Here is a 22,510-nt window from a genome sequence, read left to right on the forward strand (position 1 = left end):
TAATAGTTTGACATTTCTCTGATGTGAGCTGATGTTTTGCTGTGTGTGCTGCTCCCTAAGGCTTTGTGTTTTTGTTTAAGGACATAATGATCTCAGATATCAGGGTTACTGATAGAAGTTGACATTTAATGTAACTTCATTAAAGACAAATGCTTTGAAACCTTCTTCTTCACAATACTAGTGGAATTATACAGTTGTCTGCTGCGGCTAAGGACACTGATTAAAAAACTAATTTTAAATCAAACAAAATGTTGCTCTTTAAAATTGATTTACCACACTATATTTATTTATAGAGCTCTTTGAAAACAGGCACAGCTATGACAGAGTATTAGGACCATGTTAAGAAGAAATAAATAGTGTTTATTTCAGGATTAAAGTAGATATTTTGAGATTAAAGTTGAAGTGATACTTTGATAAAAAAGTCAAATGTGGAGGTTACAGTTGCCGTTTCAAGACAAACTGGCACGGCTGCTACACTCTCTAAAAACTCTTTGTGTAGATAAGTTGATCAGCCATCTTGGGATACAAAATACAAACTCTTTACTGCATCAATATTCTTGCATCTTTCTATTCACAGCTATTTCATTTTGCACAAATCTGGCTATCTATTCCAAGTTTGTGTGTTTTTCCTTCTGACCAGATGCAGCTCTCCGCACCATCTTTTCAGTGTGATTAATACTTATCGTCCCACTGTGTTTCTGTACTGAAAAGGTAATAAACTAACTAAAACCAATTCTACTGACTCGTCTACACAAGGTATTTGTAGAGGGTTTAATACTCCTGGCCCTAATACTCATTCATACACAGCAAATGCATGCTGCTGTTGAATCATTGAAAACAATCAAAGACAAAAACTTATTTTATCTGTTAGTTGTAGAAAACTATGTGGAATATTTTTGGTGTTACTATTATTACAATGTTGCTAAAAAAATGTTCATGATGATTTTTTTAAATTAAAAAATTGTGTTTATGTTTGTTACCTATCCTTATTTTGATTTTGTGATGTAAATTTATTAGTATTAAAGAACATGATAATCTGTCTGTGCTCATTTGCATAAAGGTATTCATCATAAGCAACACAAGAAAAATTAATTGCATTTATAACATTAGAGTTTGTTAACATCACATCTTTTTTTCTGTGGTTATGGATTAACTGAATTTATCAGTATTAAAGAACTTGGTAAACTATGTTAAGTTTGTTTGCATGAAGCAATATTATGACTCTGTTGAGGCAGATATTATTTAATGGCGTCAAAATTATGTCATAGAGAGTGCTGAGTAAAAAAATCATTTCTAGATCAGTTTATTGAAATATCTCAAATGAAAATAATAATAGCAAATTAAAAACATCAAAACAGCCATGTGCATCAGTTATTAAACTTAACATTTATAATTTATCAACAGTTGATCAATTGTACATTCTAATACAGTATGTTGTGTGCCAGTGTCACAGCATCAAGGGGAATTTTAGTTTAATGAAGAGAAGAGCATAAAAAGGTGCTGTATATGAAGTAAGGACACTTGTGTGTTAGTTAGTTGTGTGTCTTTCAATCTAAGTTAATATTTGTGAGTCTAGCTTTGGCGCGTATGCTGCTCATTTCCATTTTTGGTGGGCGAAGCCATGGCAATATAAAGCTGAGCGCATCATTTGTCTGTCTCACTCTCAAGTCATGAGCTGTGGTGACGATGTGGTTCCTCCTCCTGCTTCTCCACCTTGCTCACATTGAGCTGGTGATCTCACAAGGCAAGTTAATTCAGTTTATTTCATTCTGAACAGTAGTAATATTGTTAATTGTTGGTACTAGTTTGAATTTCTCTATATGACCGTGTGTGTGAATGCGTTAGAACTGAGTCCAGATGTGATCCTGAATTTGAACCAAAAACCCCCCCAAAACAATCAATGCAGTACTTTTGTGTAAAATTCAACTTAGGAAGAAATCCTTGAAATACCTTTGAAATATTATTTATATTTTAAAATACATCCATTCTCTCGGGTCAGGGTCGCAGGAGCCTATCCCAGCTGTTTTAGGGTGAGAGGCAGGGTACCCCCTGTGCAGGTTGCCACCAGTCTGTCACAGGGCAAACATATAGAGACAGAGAACCATTCGCACTCACAATCACACAGGGCACCTATGACTCTCCTTCTCTCATTTTATTTAAAAACTATATGTAAAATTGTTTTATTTATAGCAGCCTTTTCAAGGTGTGGAAGAAATGTAACAGTTCAATTCAAGTGTATGTCCAGATTTCTGTTGTGATTTTTTTTAAATCAAGACTTTTCAAGTGCAAACTGGGTTTTTCTGTCAAAAAAAAAGTCAAGAAAAGTACAGTATTTACAAAGAGCTCAGTGACAAGAGGCACGTGTTAGAGGAGGGAAGTCCGAGATTTTTGTGACGGATTCTGCAGATGCAGGTGCAAAATATAGTCAGGACAATATTGAAATTAAGAACACAGGCTGATTTTGTCCTGAAATGAACTGACTGCACCTGTGTTTAAAACAGTGCAATATTTGTAAATTATCCATAAAACTAACCACACCCATCAGCATGCCTCCGAATTGTACTCGCATGCTATTTTGGCCCATTAGCAAATTTAGCCCTCGCTGGAAATCACAGTGGTCCAGTGGTTAGTACTGTCACTTCACAGTGCGAAAGTGATTCAAATCCAGCCTGGGGCCTTCCTGTGTGTAGTTTGTCTGTTCTCCTCGTATCTGCATGGGTACTAAGGGCTTAGTTTAATTGGTAATTCTTAATGATGATGGTGAGTGTGAGCATCAGCGGTGTTCTGTCTCCATGTGTTAGCCCTGTGACAGACTGGTAACCTGTCATGGGTGTACAATACCCTTCCTCTTAATCTATGCCATTTACAATAGACACCCCATATGTTAAAAAAATATAAACCACTGTGGTTTTTCATTGTTGTTTTTGTATAAATCTGCTGAGGAATGATGATATTATCCTAAAGAAAGACATGAAGGGATTAAAAAGATTTGTAAAAAAAGTGTTTTTACCGATATTCAGATAAAAAACAAATAAACAAAAGACATTTTAAACTTACAACTTTAAATATTTACTTTGCAGTTCCCAAAAGTAAGTCAGCCATGAAAAAATCATAACAATAATAATAATTTGCTGTATAAACCTTGTATGTTCCTAGCTGAGGACAAACTGATTCTAAAAAACAAAGGAGGCTACCCATGTGAAGGCTACCTTGAAGTCTACCATAACAACATATGGGGTTATGTTGGGGATACACACTGGGACAAGAACACTGAAAAAGTGGTTTGTAAGAGCACTCACTGTGGGGAACCTGTGGAGAACTCAGTAATAGATACTGTTAAGCCTTCTGAAGACAGACCGATCTGGCTCAATGAACTGAAGTGTGAAGGACACGAGAGCGCTCTGTGGAAATGTAAACATCCTGGTTGGAAGTCCAGCTATTACTCAAAGCTCACAGTGAAAAAACTTAAGTGTTCAAGTAAGTTTGTTAGATCTTTCTTTCTCTTTTTTTTCTGGGGGTGGGGGGGAGGTGGGGTGGGGGTGGGGGGTATTGAAAGTACTGACAAAAACTGCAACTTTAAAAGCTTAAACTCTTCGCTAAAAGTTGTTAAGAAAATTAAGAAAATGAACTGTATTGGAAATTACTAGATAGGATCGATTGTGGTGTTTGTTGTTTTTTATCTGTATTTATATTTGGCTGGTAATTGAGTGCGTTCCTCAAGGTAATATCACATTGAGCCTGGATAGACACAAATGTGCTGGAGCTGTCAAGTACTCCATTGATGGCAAACCTCCGGGTTACTTTTGTAACAACAGCATTGGTATGTATTTTCTTTTTGCTAATCTTCTATGTGGCAGAGCTGTTCAAATATTGTCAACATTTCTCTCTCAATTTGATGCTATAATAATATTTTATTGCTTTTCGAAATGTTTTGGACTGTTTTAATTCCTCTCTTAAAAAGGTGAAAAAGAAGCCAGGCTTCTGTGTAAAAATCTCGGGTGTGGTGGACTCAGAGAAATTCCTCCCTCAGAGAGTATGGTTAGTGATAATTTCAGGGACTCATCAAAGATGAAGATCGATTGTTCAGCCTTTAAAAATGCAGATCCAGATCATCTGTGGCAGTGTGTGAATGGCGAACAGGACAATTCAGCATCATGCAAACCTGTTTCTGTCATATGTGAAGGTAACACACACACACACACACACACACACACACACACACACACACACACACACACACACACACACACATATGGTGAAAGTGTTTTTATGAACAGGTTATACGAGACTGCAGCTCAAAGGAAACCAGTCAAATGTGTGTTCTGGGCAGCTGGAAAAAGAAGAAAATAACAACTGGGTACCTGTTCAACAGGACAACTTTGATTTTGATGTGTGCCAGCAAATGCACTGCGGTAACTCTCTCAGCCCAAACAAAAACCTTAATGTGACATGCACTGGTAATTCAACACATCTATATTCCAACACAAACAACTTCCAAGCAAACACTTCACACTGTGAAACTGCTCTCTCTCTCTCTCTCTCTCCCTCTCTCCCTCAGATAAAGTTAAAGTAGTTCTGAAGGACTCTGGTAAAGACAGCAAGTGCTATGGTACAGTTAAAATTGAAGTGAAAGGTTCAGTTAATCCTGTGTGTGCCTCCACCTGGACTAAAAAGGAAGCTGAATTGGTCTGCAAGGAGCTTGGATGTGGGGAAGTGAGTGTTCAAGTTTAGTCAACATAAGTTACCTGGTGTTCTGATACATGGATACTGAGTGTATCAGAAACTGTCCATACAGCAGTGCTATGGACTTTATTGTAATTAGTGTACTAACGTGCACCATTAATACTGAATGCACATGAAGTAAAAGCTGCTGGAGATGATAACAATATTATATATTTCTTTGATGGCACAAGAATATTAGTGATCACCATGTAGCTTTTTCTCCTCAGTATAGTTGGATTGATGCTTTTTTACAGGGTTGCAACAAATGTTTATTTTGTGAATTTTAATAATCACTTGATTTGATCAACATGGCATTGTTTGAACCTCAAAATAATTAAAGCAGGGGTCCCCGACTCCAGGCCGGTTTTAGATCTCACCTTGAATCTACACACCTGAATCAAATGATTAGTTCATTACCAGGCCTCTGGAGAACTTCAAGACATGTTGAGGTGGTAATTTGGCCATTTGAATCAGCTGTGTTGGATTACTGACACACCTAAAAACTGCAGGACATCGGCCCCCGAGGCCTGGAGTTGGAAACCCTTGATTAAAATAAATGAATTAAAATTAAAAATGTTTAAAGTAAGTTCAACAGTTTGAGCTCCTAATCAATCCAACCAAACAAGTGGATGTTAGTTTTATCTGTACTGTTTGATAATTTAAGTTATTCCACTGTCTGTGATTTATATTTATTCACCACTCTTTTTTCCCCAGGCTAACAATATGCAGTGACTCGTTGTCTTTAAATCAGTCAGTGTTTTCTGTCTGTCAATGAAATAAAGCAAACTCATAAATGCTCTGTTCTAGCTGATTTATACTAAAGTCGAACGTCAAAATTCAAGAGGGATAATGGACCGTGTGAGCTGCAAAGGCAATGAGTCCTCACTGTGGCACTGTCATTCTCAGCATGGCAAGAACATCCAGTGTTCAAACCAACCTTATGTGGTGTGTTCAGGTGAGATACAGCAGTGGAAATGTACAGAGTGGCTGCTGATGGCCTTTGTCTACTTTTATAATGGGATTTTAAATCCTGCAATAAATTCTATGTCGAGAGAGAAAATGAATTACTTCATTCAGTGAAATTGTGACATTGTTAAATTCTGATTTTATTTTCCCAAAATGTGTTCAGTAAGAGTTTAATTTAATGTATTTATTCTTTTTGTGTTTCGTGGCTGATAAATCTCTTATTGTCGTGGTACAGACAGTGTGGAGGTGAAACTGGCAGATGGTCCTGGAAGATGTGCTGGGAGATTGGAGATAAAGCATGAGGGCCAGTGGAAGAAAGTTCCTGCAAAAGAATGGACAGACGCTCAATTAGCAGCTGTCTGCAAACAACTGCAATGTGGGGAAAAAGGCAAAACTGAAAAGTTCAGTCAGGGTTCTGCTAGCTTCCTGTCAATAACGTGTCCGAGAAATAAGAAGATATCAAAGATATCTGAGTGTTTAACAGAAAACTCAAACAACCAATTTTCGGATCGGGAAACGGAAGCAGCTGGAATCACCTGTGAGGGTGAGTGTTATTTTTTTTATTTCTCTGCCCTTCAGTGACATCAGCCGGAAAAACGGTTTCCTTTCTTAAAGGAAGAATGTTTGTATCTTTGGCTTTTTAATTGCTTAACACTGATTATATTGGTGAAGTTTGATCAAAACGGGAAATATTAAATTATTACTAATATACGACAAAAGCTTAGAACCAGGAAAAAGCCATTTTCGTTCATCAATGTGAGGCAGAAGAAAAGAAAATGTGTTTTTTTCCCCTCAGCTTATTCTTGACCTCATTCAGGCTCAAGAGTCCTTCTATACCTACAGTTTAATACTTGCAAACTAAGAAAGGGATTTTTGTTAATCTGTTTTGATCAGAAAAGTGAAATAAGACACTACAACTTTCATTGATCATGCCATATTACCATTTTTTCTTTAACATGCTGCCTTGACTTTTTACTCAAATGTAATTTACAAAATTATTTTTTGGAAAGTCACATGCTTCTTAAGGAAAGTCTTAAAGCCAATGCCCTTTTTTTTCTTATAAAGAGAGATAAAACTGAGTATATTTTAATCTTATAAATATTAAATTGGCCTCCAGTTAAATCTTTACTTGATAATTATTATAATTCGTGTTCAATAAGGTGACCCCGAATAACCACTTAGTTATGCTGGAATAAGCCCAGACTGTGGTATATCTCCATTCAGCTTCTTTCACCAAGTATGTATTTATGCACCACTTTCCTATTTTTGTGTCTATGTCTTTGTGAACCACTGACCTTTCAACAGGTAGACGACCTGCACAGCCACTTACTGTATATCATGTTTCTCTCTTTGTGTCCATCAGGTCACAAGGTGGTGTTTTTAAGTGGAACCTGTTCTGGTCACGTGGGGATAGAGCATGGCAGAGAAATCTACTGGCTCTCTGGGTCTAAAGAGACATGGAACCAAGAGTCTGCAGACACAGTGTGTCAGCAGATGCATTGTGGGAACACTTCCAGGTTTTCTTTCAATTCTAGGGCTGATATGATTAATAAAGTTTGGAAAAACTCTTTTAGCTTCTCATCCAGAAAAAAGTCTCTTTTTGAGTGTAACCAAACTACACCTCTGCCTCCTGACCACCATAATTCTACTGCCTATGTGAAATGTCCAGGTAATGTGAAATATGAAGGAGTTAAAGTATAAAACTAAGAATAAGGTCATTATGGAATTGATTTATTGTGTCACAGAAGAGACAATTTACTTATAACAGACTTTACCTTTTAATGTCCATAGATGTACATTCACCTCCTTGTTTTCTCTCAATCAAATTTCTACTATTTTCTATTTTTTCTGAAACCTAGCTTGGTCTAAGAAGTTGTGAAATATCTGCTGATACTAGTTTCCTCTTAACTTTTGCTTTTTCGATGTCACAACAGGAAATATTGAGATGAGCTTGATGAACAGCTGCTGGGGAAAAGTCAGGATTCATGTAGAAGAGAAAGAAGGAGATATGTGTGCAGACACCTGGACAGAAGACAAGTCTGTGAAGCTGTGTGAAAAGCTGAACTGTGGGACGCCCATAAAAGCCCACAACAGTCCCAAAGATGGTGATATCCTCTTTAAGAGTTTACACCCGACAAATCAGACTACTGACCTGACACAGAGCATCTTTGTCAAAAACCAGGACAATGATAAGTCCTGTAAAGAAAAACCAGCCTATGTTGTTTGCTCAGGTAATTGTTTTTTAAAAGTAATTTTATATTACAAACATATAATAAATGTCATAACTTTGCTTTTTAAAAAGTTTCATTTTCAACTGATTTGGACCCTTTGGAAAAAAGTGCCAGTTTTATTGGTTTGTTGATTCTTCAGTCACTAAGTTACAGGATAACAGAATGTAAAAAACAAACAAAAAGACATAAGTCTGTTTTTAAATGTTCCTTCAAATGTTTTAAAAATATATTTTTAAATACTATTTTTCATAATTAAGCTCATTTGTGTTAAAGAAGCAAATATAAATCTTTCTGAAGCTATCAGACTGAAATTCTTTACACTAAGATGATGATAGTTCTTGTTGCTTAAAATTCTAATTAAAAATAAAATAAGAGTATTATAAATATATAGCATGATTTTCATAATATTTTCTTTCAGGTAGTGTCAAGCCCAGATTTAGCATTCCCAGTTACAAATGCTTTGGAAACGTAGAGGTGGAGTATGAGGGGAAGTGGATCCCTGTGTGCGAGGATGCTCTCAAAGACACTAACAATGGAAACACCATCTGTCAGGAGCTTAAATGTGGTGATGCTGTCGAGACTCTTCCCTACTTTGGACCTGCACCAGCAGATAAATTAGCCATTTCAAACCTAAACTGCATTGCAAATGCTAACAGTCCATTATCTGCATGCAGCAGTATTACTGCTTCTACAGCTGCCTGCAAACACAGTGGCCTCCGATGCTCTGGTGTGTATAATGATCTTTGTGTCAGCAGTTTCTGAATTATTCTTTGCTCCTTCAGCCTAATTTTAAAATAAAGGCTTTGAAACTGAATTGAAATTGAAACAAACTGAGACTAGTTTGTATTTCAGAAAAATGTTGAGATAAAAATAATGCTGCGTTCAAACTTTGACATGCTCGCCTTCAAAGGTTACTTTTAGTGCAATAAAGGGTAGAATGTTAACATCCTCACCTCCATTAATGATATTTGTTCTACTCAGTTTTACTCTTTTCTTTTCTGCTTGTTGTCCATGTCACCAGTATGGCTCTGCCACACAGTCTGACTCACTTAATGTCTGGAATCAGCTGGAAACAGCTGGCCTGTGCAGTCTGATGGTTATAGAAATATCGCTGTCATCAGTTGTCATCTCTTTGTTATCACTCTATAAAATCATTTTATTTACACAGCAGTCAGAAGGGTAGCTAAACTTCAAAAGTGTAAAACTTTAAGTTGATGCAGGATCATAATGTCATTTCTGTGTGCAGAGTGTGTTATTTATATCATTCAGATCCTGTTGGTTACATCATGTTTTGTGAACTTTTTATTTCTCTTGTCTGTCTCAGAATGGAGGACGATGGTACCTGACAAAAAGGCCTGTAGTGGAACAGTGTTGGTTCACTGGAGACAGGGACTCAGTGCTGTTTCCAGAGAAAACTTCAATGAAACTGAGAAGGAAAAGCTTTGCCAGGATATGGACTGTGGTGGATACCAATCAACAAATAAAATCCACCCCCAAACAATTGAAATAGATTCTTTTTGGAACAAAAGCTTCAGCTGTGGTGAAAATCCAGGAAGCATTTGGGAATGTGAAAATAAAACCACACCCTCAAGGAAGGAGCCTGTCTTTATTGAATGCAAAAGTAAGATTTATATCAGCAGGACTGATCTTAAATGATCACAGACTTTTTACATTTGCACTGGAAACACTGAAGAGTGAAACAAGACACTCGGAGTGTGAAGGAGAATTATTCCAGATACACTGGATAAAGTAACAAACCAAAGCTAAAAGTGTTAAATGAACTATTTGATTATGGACTTGTGCTTCATATTTTGACTTTGCAGTGCAGAGAAGATTAACTGATCATTTCTACCTCAGTGCTTTATGTCTTTATCAATACTTGACTGCAGTGTTTATTGCTTTCCTTCCCAGAGGAGCCCAGTGTCAGCCTTTCACAGGGCTGTCGTGGGGAAGTGAGGATAGATGGCGTTCCAGTGTGTGCTAGTAACTGGGATCTATCCTACGCACACAAAGTTTGCCAAGAAAAGCTTTGTGGCAATGCTGTCTTCATTGAATCCAAAGCTCCATCAAAGGGTTCAGGTAACATTTACCATGTCAGCTGTGAAAAGTACCATTCCATCATTGGCCAGTGCAGGAGGACTAAAGGAAAGTGTGACAAAAATGTGGTGTTCATTACTTGTAGTGGTAAGTGTGAGTCCATACACCTCTCTTTCCATAAACTCATCCCTATATACAGTACATACATGTATGTCCTCTCTTAATTATGGTAGTATTTTAATTCATTATCTTGGGATAATTTTTAGGTATTTATTTTATAAAACAGAAGATTATTTCTTTAAAATAAAAATGACATTGTCAAGCTCATTATAAGATAGTGAAGCTACAAATAATTTGCATTGCAAACCATGACACTTATAGTCTGGCAGGTTCTGTCCAGAAATCTGAGTTATTTGTTGAAAATTTCTAAAAATAAATATGTGGAACACATGTTTTACACTCCAACTTTAATAAATGCAGAGTGATGACAGGTGCTTGCTTTGCTCCTAGTGATTTTGCTAAAGCTAAGGTGACCATCTCTAACATCATATTTGCCAGACAGAAGTGGATGAGCTTGTTTCCTTCTTTAAACACAGTTTCTTTGCTTTTACAGAAAGTGTAAAGTTCCGCACGACTGAAAAACATGGAGGTGTCCTTTATGTCAATTATCGAGATAAGTGGGAAAGAGTATGTCCATTTAATCATTCCCAAAACTTAAAGCTCTGTGAAGAGATTGATAAAGAGACCCCTAGCACCTCTACGGAAATCAAACAGGTAAATCTTTACATTTTACATCTTGAATCGGTCACTGATTTGTCTCATATTCTACAAACCAAAATCATGGACAGTTTCCTGGCTCTGTGTCTCAGCTTAATCTAATAATGAAGACTGGAATCTCACATTTTAAATATTTAGGTTTATAAAATGGAAAGAAATGCATGAGACTTGTATCTGAATAAACACAAATTGACCAAATGTTTGAAACTTTCTGGACACTTTGCTGACACAAAGTTTGCAGAAATATAAAAGAAATTGAATGTCCCAATACTTTTGGTCTGGACTTCTAGTGACTTCTTTTGCTGTGTGTTGCTTCAGTCCGGCCTGTTTTTTACTGCCAGAGAAAATTTCAGTGTTTTTGATTTTGGCTGTATCTCTAAATGTGAAAAAGTTTAAATTTGATTCAAGGTCAACTTAGAAACAACACTGGAGTTCACTGATGTTACAATGGATGTCAGGCGCTCTGTCAAAAGAAGTTCCTGTGAAAGCACTAATCAAGTTAAAATATATTGTCCCGGTAAGAGAAACCATGAATCCATCAATCAATTAGTTGTTTTTGACAGAAAGACACTTTTTGTATTCTGTAAATCTGAGCTGACTTACTTTGATCAACGTGATACAGATAAAGTGGAATTCAAACTCACTGTAACTGAATCCGGAAAAAAACATAATAAACTGGCTGTGTGTGATTTCAGACTATGAAACACTGACTACCGCAACACCAACCCCACCACGTCCGCCTATACCCACAGGACCTATTATCGTGGGTGTGATATTTCTTCTTGTTGTAGTGATCTTGATTTCTTCATTTATACGAATGTATGTCAGGAGAGTCAGGGAGTCCAGAGCTTTAGGTGAGTATATTTATTACATGACTTACACACATGTTTTTTTATTTGTTTGTTTTTGCTCTAATGAATTACCTTAAAAGGCATAAAAATCCTGACTGAACATGAGATCAATCCAGAGCTTTCATGCTTAAAGGAAAAGGGTGTTGGAAACTTTTAGAGGGCAGTCTTTCAGCATACTGACTGAATTCTGACTCAAATAATGCCGTCACTGCTGCTGATTGAACAAGGAGCACATCAGCTCCACCAAACTCGACCAAATGTAAATACAGAACAGGGAAAATTAAGAACGCCTGTGCTTGTGGTGTGCTTTTCATGCTCCTGTGCTCCTTGTACAGTTACTTCACTGGTACATTAGCACAGTGCATTGGTGAGACAGCTGTTGCTGTATGAGTAAATTTATAACACTGTAACCTTTCAGCAAGAATGCTGCCAGGGAAAGACATGGAGTTTGAAAGTGGAGATTATGAGGACGTCATGGACAAAGACAATGAGATGGAAGACTTCAGTCGTGGCAGTGAGTCATTCATTCAGTGTTATCTTATCTGTTTTTCTTTCTAAACAGTGTTTAAAGTCCATAGCTTAATGGCCTTTGATATACTCTACACCACTACTATCGTTATTTTAATTTGGACACGATAATATGAGAAGCTGCACCACCTACACTAACTACTGCATGTTAGTACTACAGTTTTCTGTCTTCATAACTTATTTTTAAATAACTGTACTATATCAAGAACGTCAGTGGCTCTGCCCATATAAATTGTTACCTGTTTTTATATGTTTTATATAAAAACATGTATATGTTTTTTATCCTCTTCAACGTCATCCTTCCTGCTGTCGAGTTGAAGGTGCACAAATTTAAATTTCACCTAAATTTCAAAAAGATAGACATAAAACAGGTATAAAAAGTAAAATTATCTTTCAAAAAAGTAATATCAGGACAACGCATCTTCTCTTTGACAGGATTACACCATCTTTTGTTCACATATAAATCCAGACCCCCACCTTTTCTCTTGCCACTAGCTTTAGCTTCTGTGTCAGATTGTATCAGAGTGGAACCAGTTATATACACATTATCCAATCCAATCCAACTTTAGTTATATAGCACTTTAAAAACAACAAAGTTGACCAAAGTGCTTTCCAATAATAAAACAGAGATAGCAGTTAAAAACCATACATTAAGCATACAAAGAAATAAATATAAATAACAATAAAATAAATACATATTTTATGTAATACATATTTAAATATGAAAAAGAAGATAAAAAGGTAAAAATCAGTGTATATATATATATATATATATATAAACACCCAGCACGCCCCTGCGGGCGGTTTATCCTTCAAGCTCGGGTCCTCTACCAGAGGCCTGGGAGCTTGAGGGTCCTGCGCAGTATCTTAGCTGTTCCCAGGACTGCGCTCTTCTGGACAGAGATCTCCGATGTTATTCCCGGGATCTGCTGGAGCCACTCGCCTAGCTTGGGAGTCACCGCACCTAGTGCTCCGATTACCACGGGGACCACCATTACCTTCACCCTCCACATCCTCTCGAGCTCTTCTCTGAGCCCTTGGTATTTCTCCAGCTTCTCGTGTTCCTTCTTCCTGATATTGCTGTCATTCGGAACCGCTACATCGATCACTACGGCCGTCTTCTTCTGTTTGTCTACCACCACTATGTCCGGTTGGTTAGCCACCACCATTTTGTCCGTCTGTATCTGGAAGTCCCACAGGATCTTAGCTCGGTCATTCTCCACCACCCTTGGGGGCATCTCCCATTTTGACCTTGGGACTTCCAGGTTATACTCGGCACAGATGTTCCTGTACACTATGCCGGCCACTTGGTTATGGCGTTCCATGTATGCCTTGCCTGCTAGCATCTTGCACCCTGCTGTTATGTGCTGGATTGTCTCTGGAGCATCTTTACACAGCCTGCACCTGGGGTCTTGCCTGGTGTGATAGACCCCAGCCTCTATGGATCTTGTACTCAGAGCTTGTTCTTGTGCTGCCATGATTAGTGCCTCTGTGCTGTCTTTCAGTCCAGCTTTGTCCAGCCACTGGTAGGATTTCTGGATATCAGCCACCTCCTCTATCTGCCGGTGGTACATACCGTGCAGGGGCCTGTCCTTCCATGATGGTTCCTCGTTTCCCTCCTCTTTCTTGGGTTTCTGCTGCCTGAGGTATTCACTGAGCACTCGGTCAGTTGGGGCCATCTTCCCAATGTATTCTTGGATGTTCCTTGTCTCATCCTGGACTGTGGTGCTGACACTCACCAGTCCCCGGCCCCCTTCCTTCCGCTTAGCGTACAGCCTCAGGGTGCTGGACTTGGGGTGAAACCCTCCATGCATGGTAAGGAGCTTTCTTGTCTTTATGTCAGTGGCTTCTATCGCCTCCTTTGGCCAGCCTATTACCCCAGCAGGGTACCTGATCAAGGGCAGGGCGTACGTGTTGATGGCCCGGATCTTGTACTTACCATTCAGCTGACTCCTCAGGACTTGCCTGACCCTCTGCAGGTACTTGGTGGTTGCAGCCTTTCTAGCGGCCTCTTCATGGTTCCCATTTGCCTGCGGGATCCCCAGGTACTTGTAACTGTCCTCTATGTCTGCAATGTTGCCTTCTGGTAGTTCAATCCCCTCAGTTCTGACTACCTTCCCTCTCTTTGTTACCATCCGACTACACTTCTCCAGTCCGAACGACATTCCAATGTCATTGCTGTATAGCCTGGTAGTGTGGATCAGTGAATCGATGTCTCGTTCACTCTTGGCATACAGCTTGATGTCATCCATGTACAGGAGGTGGCTGACAACTGCTCCGTTCCGTAGTCGGTATCCGTAGCCAGTCTTGTTAATGATCTCACTGAGGGGGTTCAGGCCTATGCAGAACAGCAGTGGGGACAGAGCATCTCCTTGGTAGATCCCGCACTTGATGGTGACTTGTGCTATGGGCTTGGAGTTGGCCTCTAGTGTTGTACGCCACATCCCCATTGAGTTCCTGATGAAGGCTCTTAGGGTCCCATTGATCTTGTACAATTCTAGGCATTCCAGTATCCAGCTGTGGGGCATTGAGTCATAGGCCTTCTTGTAATCAATCCAGGCAGTGCACAGGTTGGTCAGTCTGGTCTTGCAGTCTCGGCTGACTGTTCTGTCTACCAGTAGCTGGTGTTTTGCGCCTCTGGTATTCTTGCCAATCCCTTTCTGTGCCCCACTCATGTATTGACCCATGTGCCTGTTCATCTTAGCCGATATGATGCCTGACAGGAGCTTCCATGTAGTACTGAGGCAGGTTATTGGTCGGTAGTTGGAGGGGACCGGTCCCTTCTTGGGGTCCTTGGGGATCAGGACCGTCCGACCTTCGGTTAGCCATTCCGGGTGTCTCTCGTTAACTAGCAGCTGGTTCATTTGTGCTGCCAGACACTCGTGGAGTGCAGTCAGCTTCTTCAGCCAGTAGGCGTGAACCATGTCGGGCCCTGGTGCTGTCCAACTCTTCATACTGGAGACCCTTTCTTGGATATCTGCCACTGTGATGGTTACTGGACCCTGTTCAGGGAGGTCGCTGTGGTCTGCCCTCAGATCCACTAGCCACTGAGCATTGCCGTTATGGGTTGCGTCCTTCTCCCATATGCTCTTCCAGTATTGCTCCGTCTCCAGCCTTGGTGGTGCTGTTCTCTTATTATTGTTCCCTTGCCACTGAGAGTACACCTTTGCTGGTTCTGTGGAGAACAGCTGGTTTATTCTCCTGCCTTCTATCTCTCTGGTGTACCTCCTCAAGCGGCTGGCCAAGGCTGTGAGTCTTTGCTTGGCAGTTTCCAAGGCCTCAGGTATGGACAGCTTGCTGTATTTCTTATACACCTTCTTTGTCGCACCTTTCTGCAACTCCGTTAGTTGGCTAACCTCCCTCCATGCTACTTTGAAAGTTGAACAGCCATATATATATATATATATATATATATATATATATATATTAGGGGTGCAACGATACACAAAATTCACGGTTCGGTTCGATACTTTGGTGTCACGGTTCGATATTTTTTCGATACAAAAAAAATGTTCATGCCTTTTTAATTTGTCATTTATTAAAATTATAAATATATATTTTAACTCAAAAGTACAGTTTTTAAATTTAACCCTAACGCTTGTGCGCGTTTTTTATTTTGACAGCGAATACGCACCTGCGGACCACTTATGTGCATCCCTGGTTATTTAGCTCGTCATATTGCAGCCACAGAAATGATTTTGTCCATGAAACCATAAAGCTGCACTTTCTTTTTGCCTTATAGTCTCATTTGTCATAACTTCTCCGTTTTGTGGTAAGCTTTTCTTTGCCTGTCACTTCTTCACCCTGACCTGTCTTATTTGGCTCAGCAGAACTAAAATATATATTCTGCTGCTTTTACACACGGACTCACATAAGCTCAGCGATTCTCTGCGCGATCAACCTCTCACATGTTTAAGCTTGATTTCACTTGTCATGTTTGCATAGTAAGCTAACGATTAATAAGACGATGTCAGAGGAATTGGTGCACAAATTATCATCACTCACAGATCAGTGCTGTCGCTCTCTATACACAGTTCGCACGATTGCAAAGTGAAAGCAAAAAAACAAGCGCAAATTCAAACGCGACTTCAATATGTCACATATTGACAGTGGCTCACCGATGCCAATGACATAATTACCCAGCTACATTTCTGAAAGAATGCAAAAGCATTGACATATATTTTTCCTACAATAGCCCGACGGGCAGGGAAGAGATAGATTTTGGTAGCCCGACTGAAAAAATCGCTAGCTCCGGGACGTCGGGCTAATCGGCAAATCTCCGTTAACGAGCTATCGCCGATCGCTCCGTGCATGGGGCTAGACGGCCAACACGTTAACGAGCTAACTGCGCTAACACACTAGTTCACACCAATGTAATTGAGCATTGCATGGCACATCCAACATACTGTTTTACTTTAGTCCATGACTCGCTTACCTTCAGGGTCATACGTCACATGAAAACCAAAATAATTCCAAACGCCAGATCTGAATGAGGTTCAATTTGCCTGTTACAAGGAGAGCTTAACTTCTGTCTCGCTAGCTTGCCCTGCGCTCTTCCTTCTGACTATGCTGTCTGTGTTGAGCGCTCAGTGAATCTGCATTCGACTACTCCGCCTAGGCTGCACTGTCGAGCCTAGGCGGAGTAGTCGAATGCAGATTCACTGAGCGCTCAACACAGACAGCATCGTCAGAAGGAAAATTGATAAAATTAATTACAAATGCTATATTGTTCGATACATATGCGTACCGAACCGAAAGCACTGTATCGAACGGTTCAATATCGATACGAATATCGTTGCACCCCTAATATATATATATATATATATATATATATATATATATATATATATATATATATATATATATATATATGGACTTTATATCTACCAATATAAAGTCCATTACAAAAATCAAGGCGAGTTGTCAGAAATGCATGTAAAACTCTCTTCAAGTCATAAAAAGAAATAAAAGGTTTTACTTTAGAGAGCTGCCTCAGCTGAAAAAAGCTTTTTCTCACCACTGTGTTTATCTGTTTGTCCAGACATTAGAGTCTGAGATGCTTTGATTCAACCATGTTTCAGTAAAACAGATAAGACTGCACACACACTATACTTTTTGAGTCTTTAGCGGTATCACTAGCTCATCACTTATTTTCATAGAGTTGACAGACTTTGCTGCTACCAGATCAATAATAACCTAAGGTAGAATTATCACCTTTCTGACACTGTCACAAATTGAAAAAGTAATACATTTCCGGTTTATTAAAATGTTCCTTTTTTTCTATATTAGACCCCCTTGTTTGTCAAACTATTTGCCTGCCTTAGATTTATTTCAGACAGCTCCCAGTTTCTTAAAAAATAAAAAACAGGCACAGATCTGGGATGTGGAAGTTTATTTTTTAATCCAACATTAGCTTTTTTTCATTCAGGATTCAGAAAATAAAAAACAGGCACAGATCTGGGATGTGAAAGTTTATTTTTTAATACAATATTAGCTTTTTTTCATTCAGGATTCAGATCTGAGACTGAATTTGTCTCAGAAAATGATGGGCGGAGTGTTTCCTCTTTACCTTATGATGATATTGATGAAGCAGATGAGTCTCGACCCCTGACCTTTCCGGCCACTACTGCTCCTGCTGCCCAAGACATCAACGTTCATGAAGGTGTCCATAATGAAAACACTAGAAAGTTCTGAACCAGTTTGAACACAGTGTTTTCACATTTCAGTACCAATAAATTTCAAATTTGAAAATGGCATCAATCTAATCAGTGTTTAACTGTGCCAAACATTTTTCTTTGTGACAGACGGGGTAACCTACGAAGTGGAAGATCCACAGGAGAGTTATGATGACATTGATACAATCCCTGAAACTGCACAGACTACAGCAGAGATCCACGACAGCCCTGAAACACCACATGACTTAAATACAGCAGCCCCAGGATTGGTGAAGAGGGATGAGGACTACCTAGAGCCAGATCAAGACAAGTGAGCCAAATGCAGCTTTAGAAACTACTTTAAAAAAAAAAGTCTCACAAAGTGGCTCATGACAAACACGACAAAATTAACTGTTCTTTTTCTCTAATTAAAAATAAGAGGTCAAAAATAATTAAAATATATTCATGCAACATACATTTACTGAAATTCCTTGAAGAAAACGACATTTAATGCAAGAACTTAATTTTAAAAGAATTTAAATCCATCCCTTGATCCTGTATAGCAAAAAACTTAAAATGTAACAAAAAAGACAGATACTAGTGTTATCAATAAATCATTCCATGATATTGTGTTTAATAGTAGTTGAATGTAAAGCTTTTATCAAACATGTCTGTACTGTGTGGTATTACATTTTTCATTCAGTTTTCTTTGTTTAAATGCGTGACGTTGATGCAACACATGAGCTAGCTAATAGATAGATAGATAGATAGATAGATAGATAGATAGATAGATAGATAGATAGATAGATAGATAGATAGATAGATAGATATTAAAAAGGTTTGCTTAGCTTACAGTTTCTTAAAGGCGGGGAGCTAGCCTCCTCTTCCTGCTTCTTGTTTTCAGGCTTAGCTAAGCTAACTGTCTTGTTACATTTATATTCAGCTATAAATGTGAGTGTAATATCGATATTTTCATCAAACTCTGTAGAAACAAACAAGTGTATGCCTCATAATATTAAGCTACTGTTCTAAATATAGTATACTCTTTACAACATAAAGAATTCAATAAGTTTTGGTTGCCATCTTTTGTCTTTCTGAGTGATTTTGTTTCAATTAACACATCAGTTAATGGTCCAACCTGAAATACCAGTGCTGTTGGTATTTTGAAACTGGTCCTTTAGTCCTCATGTTAAAGATGCTCAACTTCACAGGAACATATCTGAGTGACACGTGTGTGATCTTTCATCGTGTTTAGCTTCGCTGGTACATTTTGTTTCAGCACTAGTCAACATTAACATGTGATTTCGAGTCACTGTGAATTACGGATGTACTTTGCTAACAGAACTAACTGGCCAGCACTACGATTAGCTGCTAACTCCCAAGCTCTACCCTACTCCCAGTTGAGATTACATTCTGTTCATAGGGATGAATAACATTGCTTTACTGACAATGAACAACATTTTTAGGTTTGATCCTTTATGCACATCTAGTGATGCCTCAGACACTCGGGGATTTTGGAAATGGCTTAGATGTTGAGTATCAAACTGTATGTTATGTATGCTATTTATAGTTTGATACACAGCACAATAAGCCATTTTATCAATAAGACGTCGCTTGTAGAGTCACCCGAAGCTCTGAACCTGAAAATATTACATGCAATTCTTTCAGGTTGTTGACTCTTTCACTAATGTTTGGGTTCAAAAGAATTTGAATACATTTTCATGATCATGCACTTTAATGTTCTCTATTATAATTAATCATTTTCAGATGAATTCTTAAAACTATAACAGCCATTTAAATTTTAAGATAAGATAAGATAAGATAACCTTTATTAGTCCCACACGTGGGAAATTTGTTTTGTTTTTAGCAGTTACTATAGCTATCTGCACTGATCATCTATTCCAATAGTTGTCAAACCGCTTACATTGTTTATAACTGTTTATAACTTCCATTAGTTTCTGTCCTGTTTATGACTTTTAGCTGATATGTAATAAATCCTTGCGGTGTCTTTATTATTGTCTTGGGAAAATTCACATGTGATGACTATGTGACGACCTGTCAGTTTGTGGTAGGTACAAAAACAACAAACAAACAAAAAAACAATACATGTTACTGTTACTGTACTTGAGTAGAATTTTCAGGCATCTATACTTTGCTTGATTATTTATTTGTCTGACAACCTTTAACTTTTACTCCCTACATTTTTACACAGATATCTGTACTTTCAACTCAGGCTCATTACTTTAGGTGGTATCAGTGGAATAATTTATAGTGTTACACTCGGGGTTAAAGTGAGCCAGAGTGAGTGCACATGCCTGTAAGCTGTAGTCACAGTAATTCAGCATCTAGTGTTACGGGAAAGGAGTGAGGATGGAGAGTGTAACATGTTTCTATTAGCTCAACAAACATCAGTACACACACATTTTTGTGTGTAGTTTCACACACAGTGTTTCTGCTAGCTAAATGTCTTGCTGCTGTATTTTCCAGTTGGAGCAGGATTAGAGCTAATTTTATACAGGGATGGAGAACGATGTAAGAAGGAAGGATAGAGATGTAAGTTTCAAAGGTAAGCAACACTTGATAAAGTGCAAATGTGAAGCTTACATGTATCATCATCATTTTTTTCATATATTGGATCCATATATGATTTGTTTTGATAAATTAATAAATACATTAAATGTATTTTATATTGCGAAAACATCCTGTAAAATAAATATATACTAGCTTTGTGTTATTCCAACACGGTAGTTTAGTGCAGGACGAACTCTTCATTATTATGTTAGGATGGCACAAGGTGTAGATACCTTTGCATAAAATATATGATAGAAGCCTGCATTTTTTCACTTTCAATTAAGTAAAGTAGTTGATACAATACTGCAACTTACTGCACTGTTTTTAACACAGGTCTTTGTTCTTCCACTTAAAGCATGTTTGTGCTTTTGATATCTCTGGGGCCCAGCAAAATTTAACCCAATCTTATTTATTTTGAAAGTTGTATTCAAAAAGATCAACAATAAAGACCGTTGGCTGTAAACTGCCACTGGGAAACTTCAATTCAAGAGTAGTTAATTTAGGTCAGGGTAATCAGTAATATTGTCCTATTTAATTCACTTTGTACACGCTTGTGAGTAATTTCAACCAGAAATTCTGTTACTATTGTGGCCCACCTGGGTACACTATGGGAATCACTGCTATATAACCAAGATGGCGCGGCCACGTCCAGACGCCTTCCTGACCGCTCCGCTCCGACTATCCACTTTTCTTGTTTTTTACTTATTTATCGGTGCCAAGGTTGCACATCTAATCTTGGACACTTTTAAACCTGACCCTTCCTGGCCGCCAGAGATTCTACGCGGCGCGGAGAACAACAAAGGACGGGCCTCTCATCCGAGGGACAGAACAAAGAAGCGCCGGGGAAAACGCGTTGGTATTAGGAACAGACTGAGACAGCAGGCGCATCGCGCACCACTGCCCAGTATCCTACTGGCCAATGTACAATCCATGGAGAACAAGCTCGATGACCTAAGAGCAAGGGTCACCTTCCAACGTGACATGAGGGACTGCAACATTCTGTGCTTCACGGAGACATGGCTGACCCCCCACCAGGCCGTAACTCCGTCGGATTCATTCTTTGTGCTCCACGCGGACAGAACGGCAGAGTCGAACAAAACCAAAGGTGGGGGAGTGTGTTTCATGATAAACAGAAAGTGGTGTGATGCCAGGAGCATTTCTACTCTCTCCAGCGGCTGCTCGTCACATCTGGAGTTCCTGAGCATTAAGTGCCGCCCTTTCTATCTGCCCCGTGAGTTCACCTCAGTCATCGCCACGGCGGTCTACATCCCACCCCAAGCGGACACAGGTATGACTTTGTCCAAATTACATGATGTGCTGAGCTCGCTTCAAAACAAGGACCCGGGCGCAGCCCTCATTGTAGCAGGAGACTTTAACAAAGCGAACCTCAGACAAGATCCAACAGATCCACAGAGGATGCCATCGCCCACGTCCTACACACCACTCTCAGCCACGTGGACAAGAAACAGGGTAACTATGTGCGAATGCTGTTTGTTGATTACAGTTCAGCGTTTAACACAATAGTGCCCTGCAGACTGTTCACAAAGCTGAGGGATCTGGGACTTAACAGCCGTCTGTGTGCATGGGTGTTGGACTTCCTCACTGGCAGAACTCAGGTGGTGAGGGTGGGCAGGTGCTTCTCCAACAGCATCACCATCAACACAGGAGCACCTCAGGGATGTGTCCTCTCGCCACTGCTCTACTCCCTCTACACTTCAGACTGTGTGGCCACCCATGGCTCCAACACCATTGTGAAGTTTGCTGACGACACAGTGGTGTTGGGTGCCATCTCCAACAACGATGAAGCGGCCTACATGGATGAAGTGAAGAATCTGGCATTGTGGTGCCAGGACAACCACCTCCAGCTGAACGTCAGCAAGACCAAGGAGCTGGTGGTGGACTTCAGAAGGGGTCAGCACAGAGACTATAAGCCCATTATCATCAATGGAGCTCCAGTGGAGAGGTTGCAGTCCTTCAAGTATCTTGGTGTCCACATCTCCTCAGACCTGACATGGGCTGCCCACATTCAGGTCCAGACCAAAAAGGCTAGGCAGCGCCTGTATCACCTACGACAACTGAGGAAGTTCAGGGTCTCTCCAAAGATCCTCAGGATTTTCTATACAGGCGCTGTGGAGAGACACTCTAAACCAAGGCACAATGTACATTTCAATTC

The 22,510-nt window shown here is 39.3% G+C and overlaps 1 protein-coding gene across 1 annotated transcript; it reads left to right on the plus strand.

Moving 5' to 3' along the window:
- Positions 1-1,252: 1,252 nt before the first annotated feature.
- Positions 1,253-18,848, plus strand: LOC113013443 (scavenger receptor cysteine-rich type 1 protein M130-like). Its single transcript, XM_080294356.1, has 19 exons — positions 1,253-1,744; positions 3,157-3,477; positions 3,722-3,820; positions 3,962-4,183; positions 4,278-4,457; positions 4,559-4,713; positions 5,530-5,677; positions 5,924-6,232; positions 7,052-7,357; positions 7,623-7,919; positions 8,338-8,646; positions 9,244-9,540; positions 9,831-10,103; positions 10,570-10,730; positions 11,142-11,250; positions 11,429-11,587; positions 12,003-12,098; positions 17,622-17,774; positions 17,917-18,848. The coding sequence occupies exons 1-19, from the start codon at positions 1,687-1,689 to the stop codon at positions 18,099-18,101; spliced, it is 3,837 nt and encodes a 1,278-aa protein (XP_080150482.1). The 5' UTR covers positions 1,253-1,686; the 3' UTR covers positions 18,102-18,848.
- The last annotated feature ends 3,662 nt before the right edge of the window (positions 18,849-22,510 follow it).

Source organism: Astatotilapia calliptera, chromosome 20 (assembly GCF_964374335.1).
Source record: "Astatotilapia calliptera chromosome 20, fAstCal68.1, whole genome shotgun sequence".
NCBI classification, from domain to species: domain Eukaryota; kingdom Metazoa; phylum Chordata; class Actinopteri; order Cichliformes; family Cichlidae; genus Astatotilapia; species Astatotilapia calliptera.

Excerpts from the sequence above, each read along its gene's own strand:
- LOC113013443 (XM_080294356.1), top strand. The coding sequence starts at position 1,687 with ATGTGGTTCCTCCTCCTGCTTCTCCACCTTGCTCACATTGAGCTGGTG. Across the intron at positions 9,541-9,830 it reads TGTCTTTATTGAATGCAAAA|AGGAGCCCAGTGTCAGCCTT; the intron begins GTAAGATTTATA and ends TTTCCTTCCCAG. Across the intron at positions 11,251-11,428 it reads AGTTAAAATATATTGTCCCG|ACTATGAAACACTGACTACC; the intron begins GTAAGAGAAACC and ends GTGTGATTTCAG.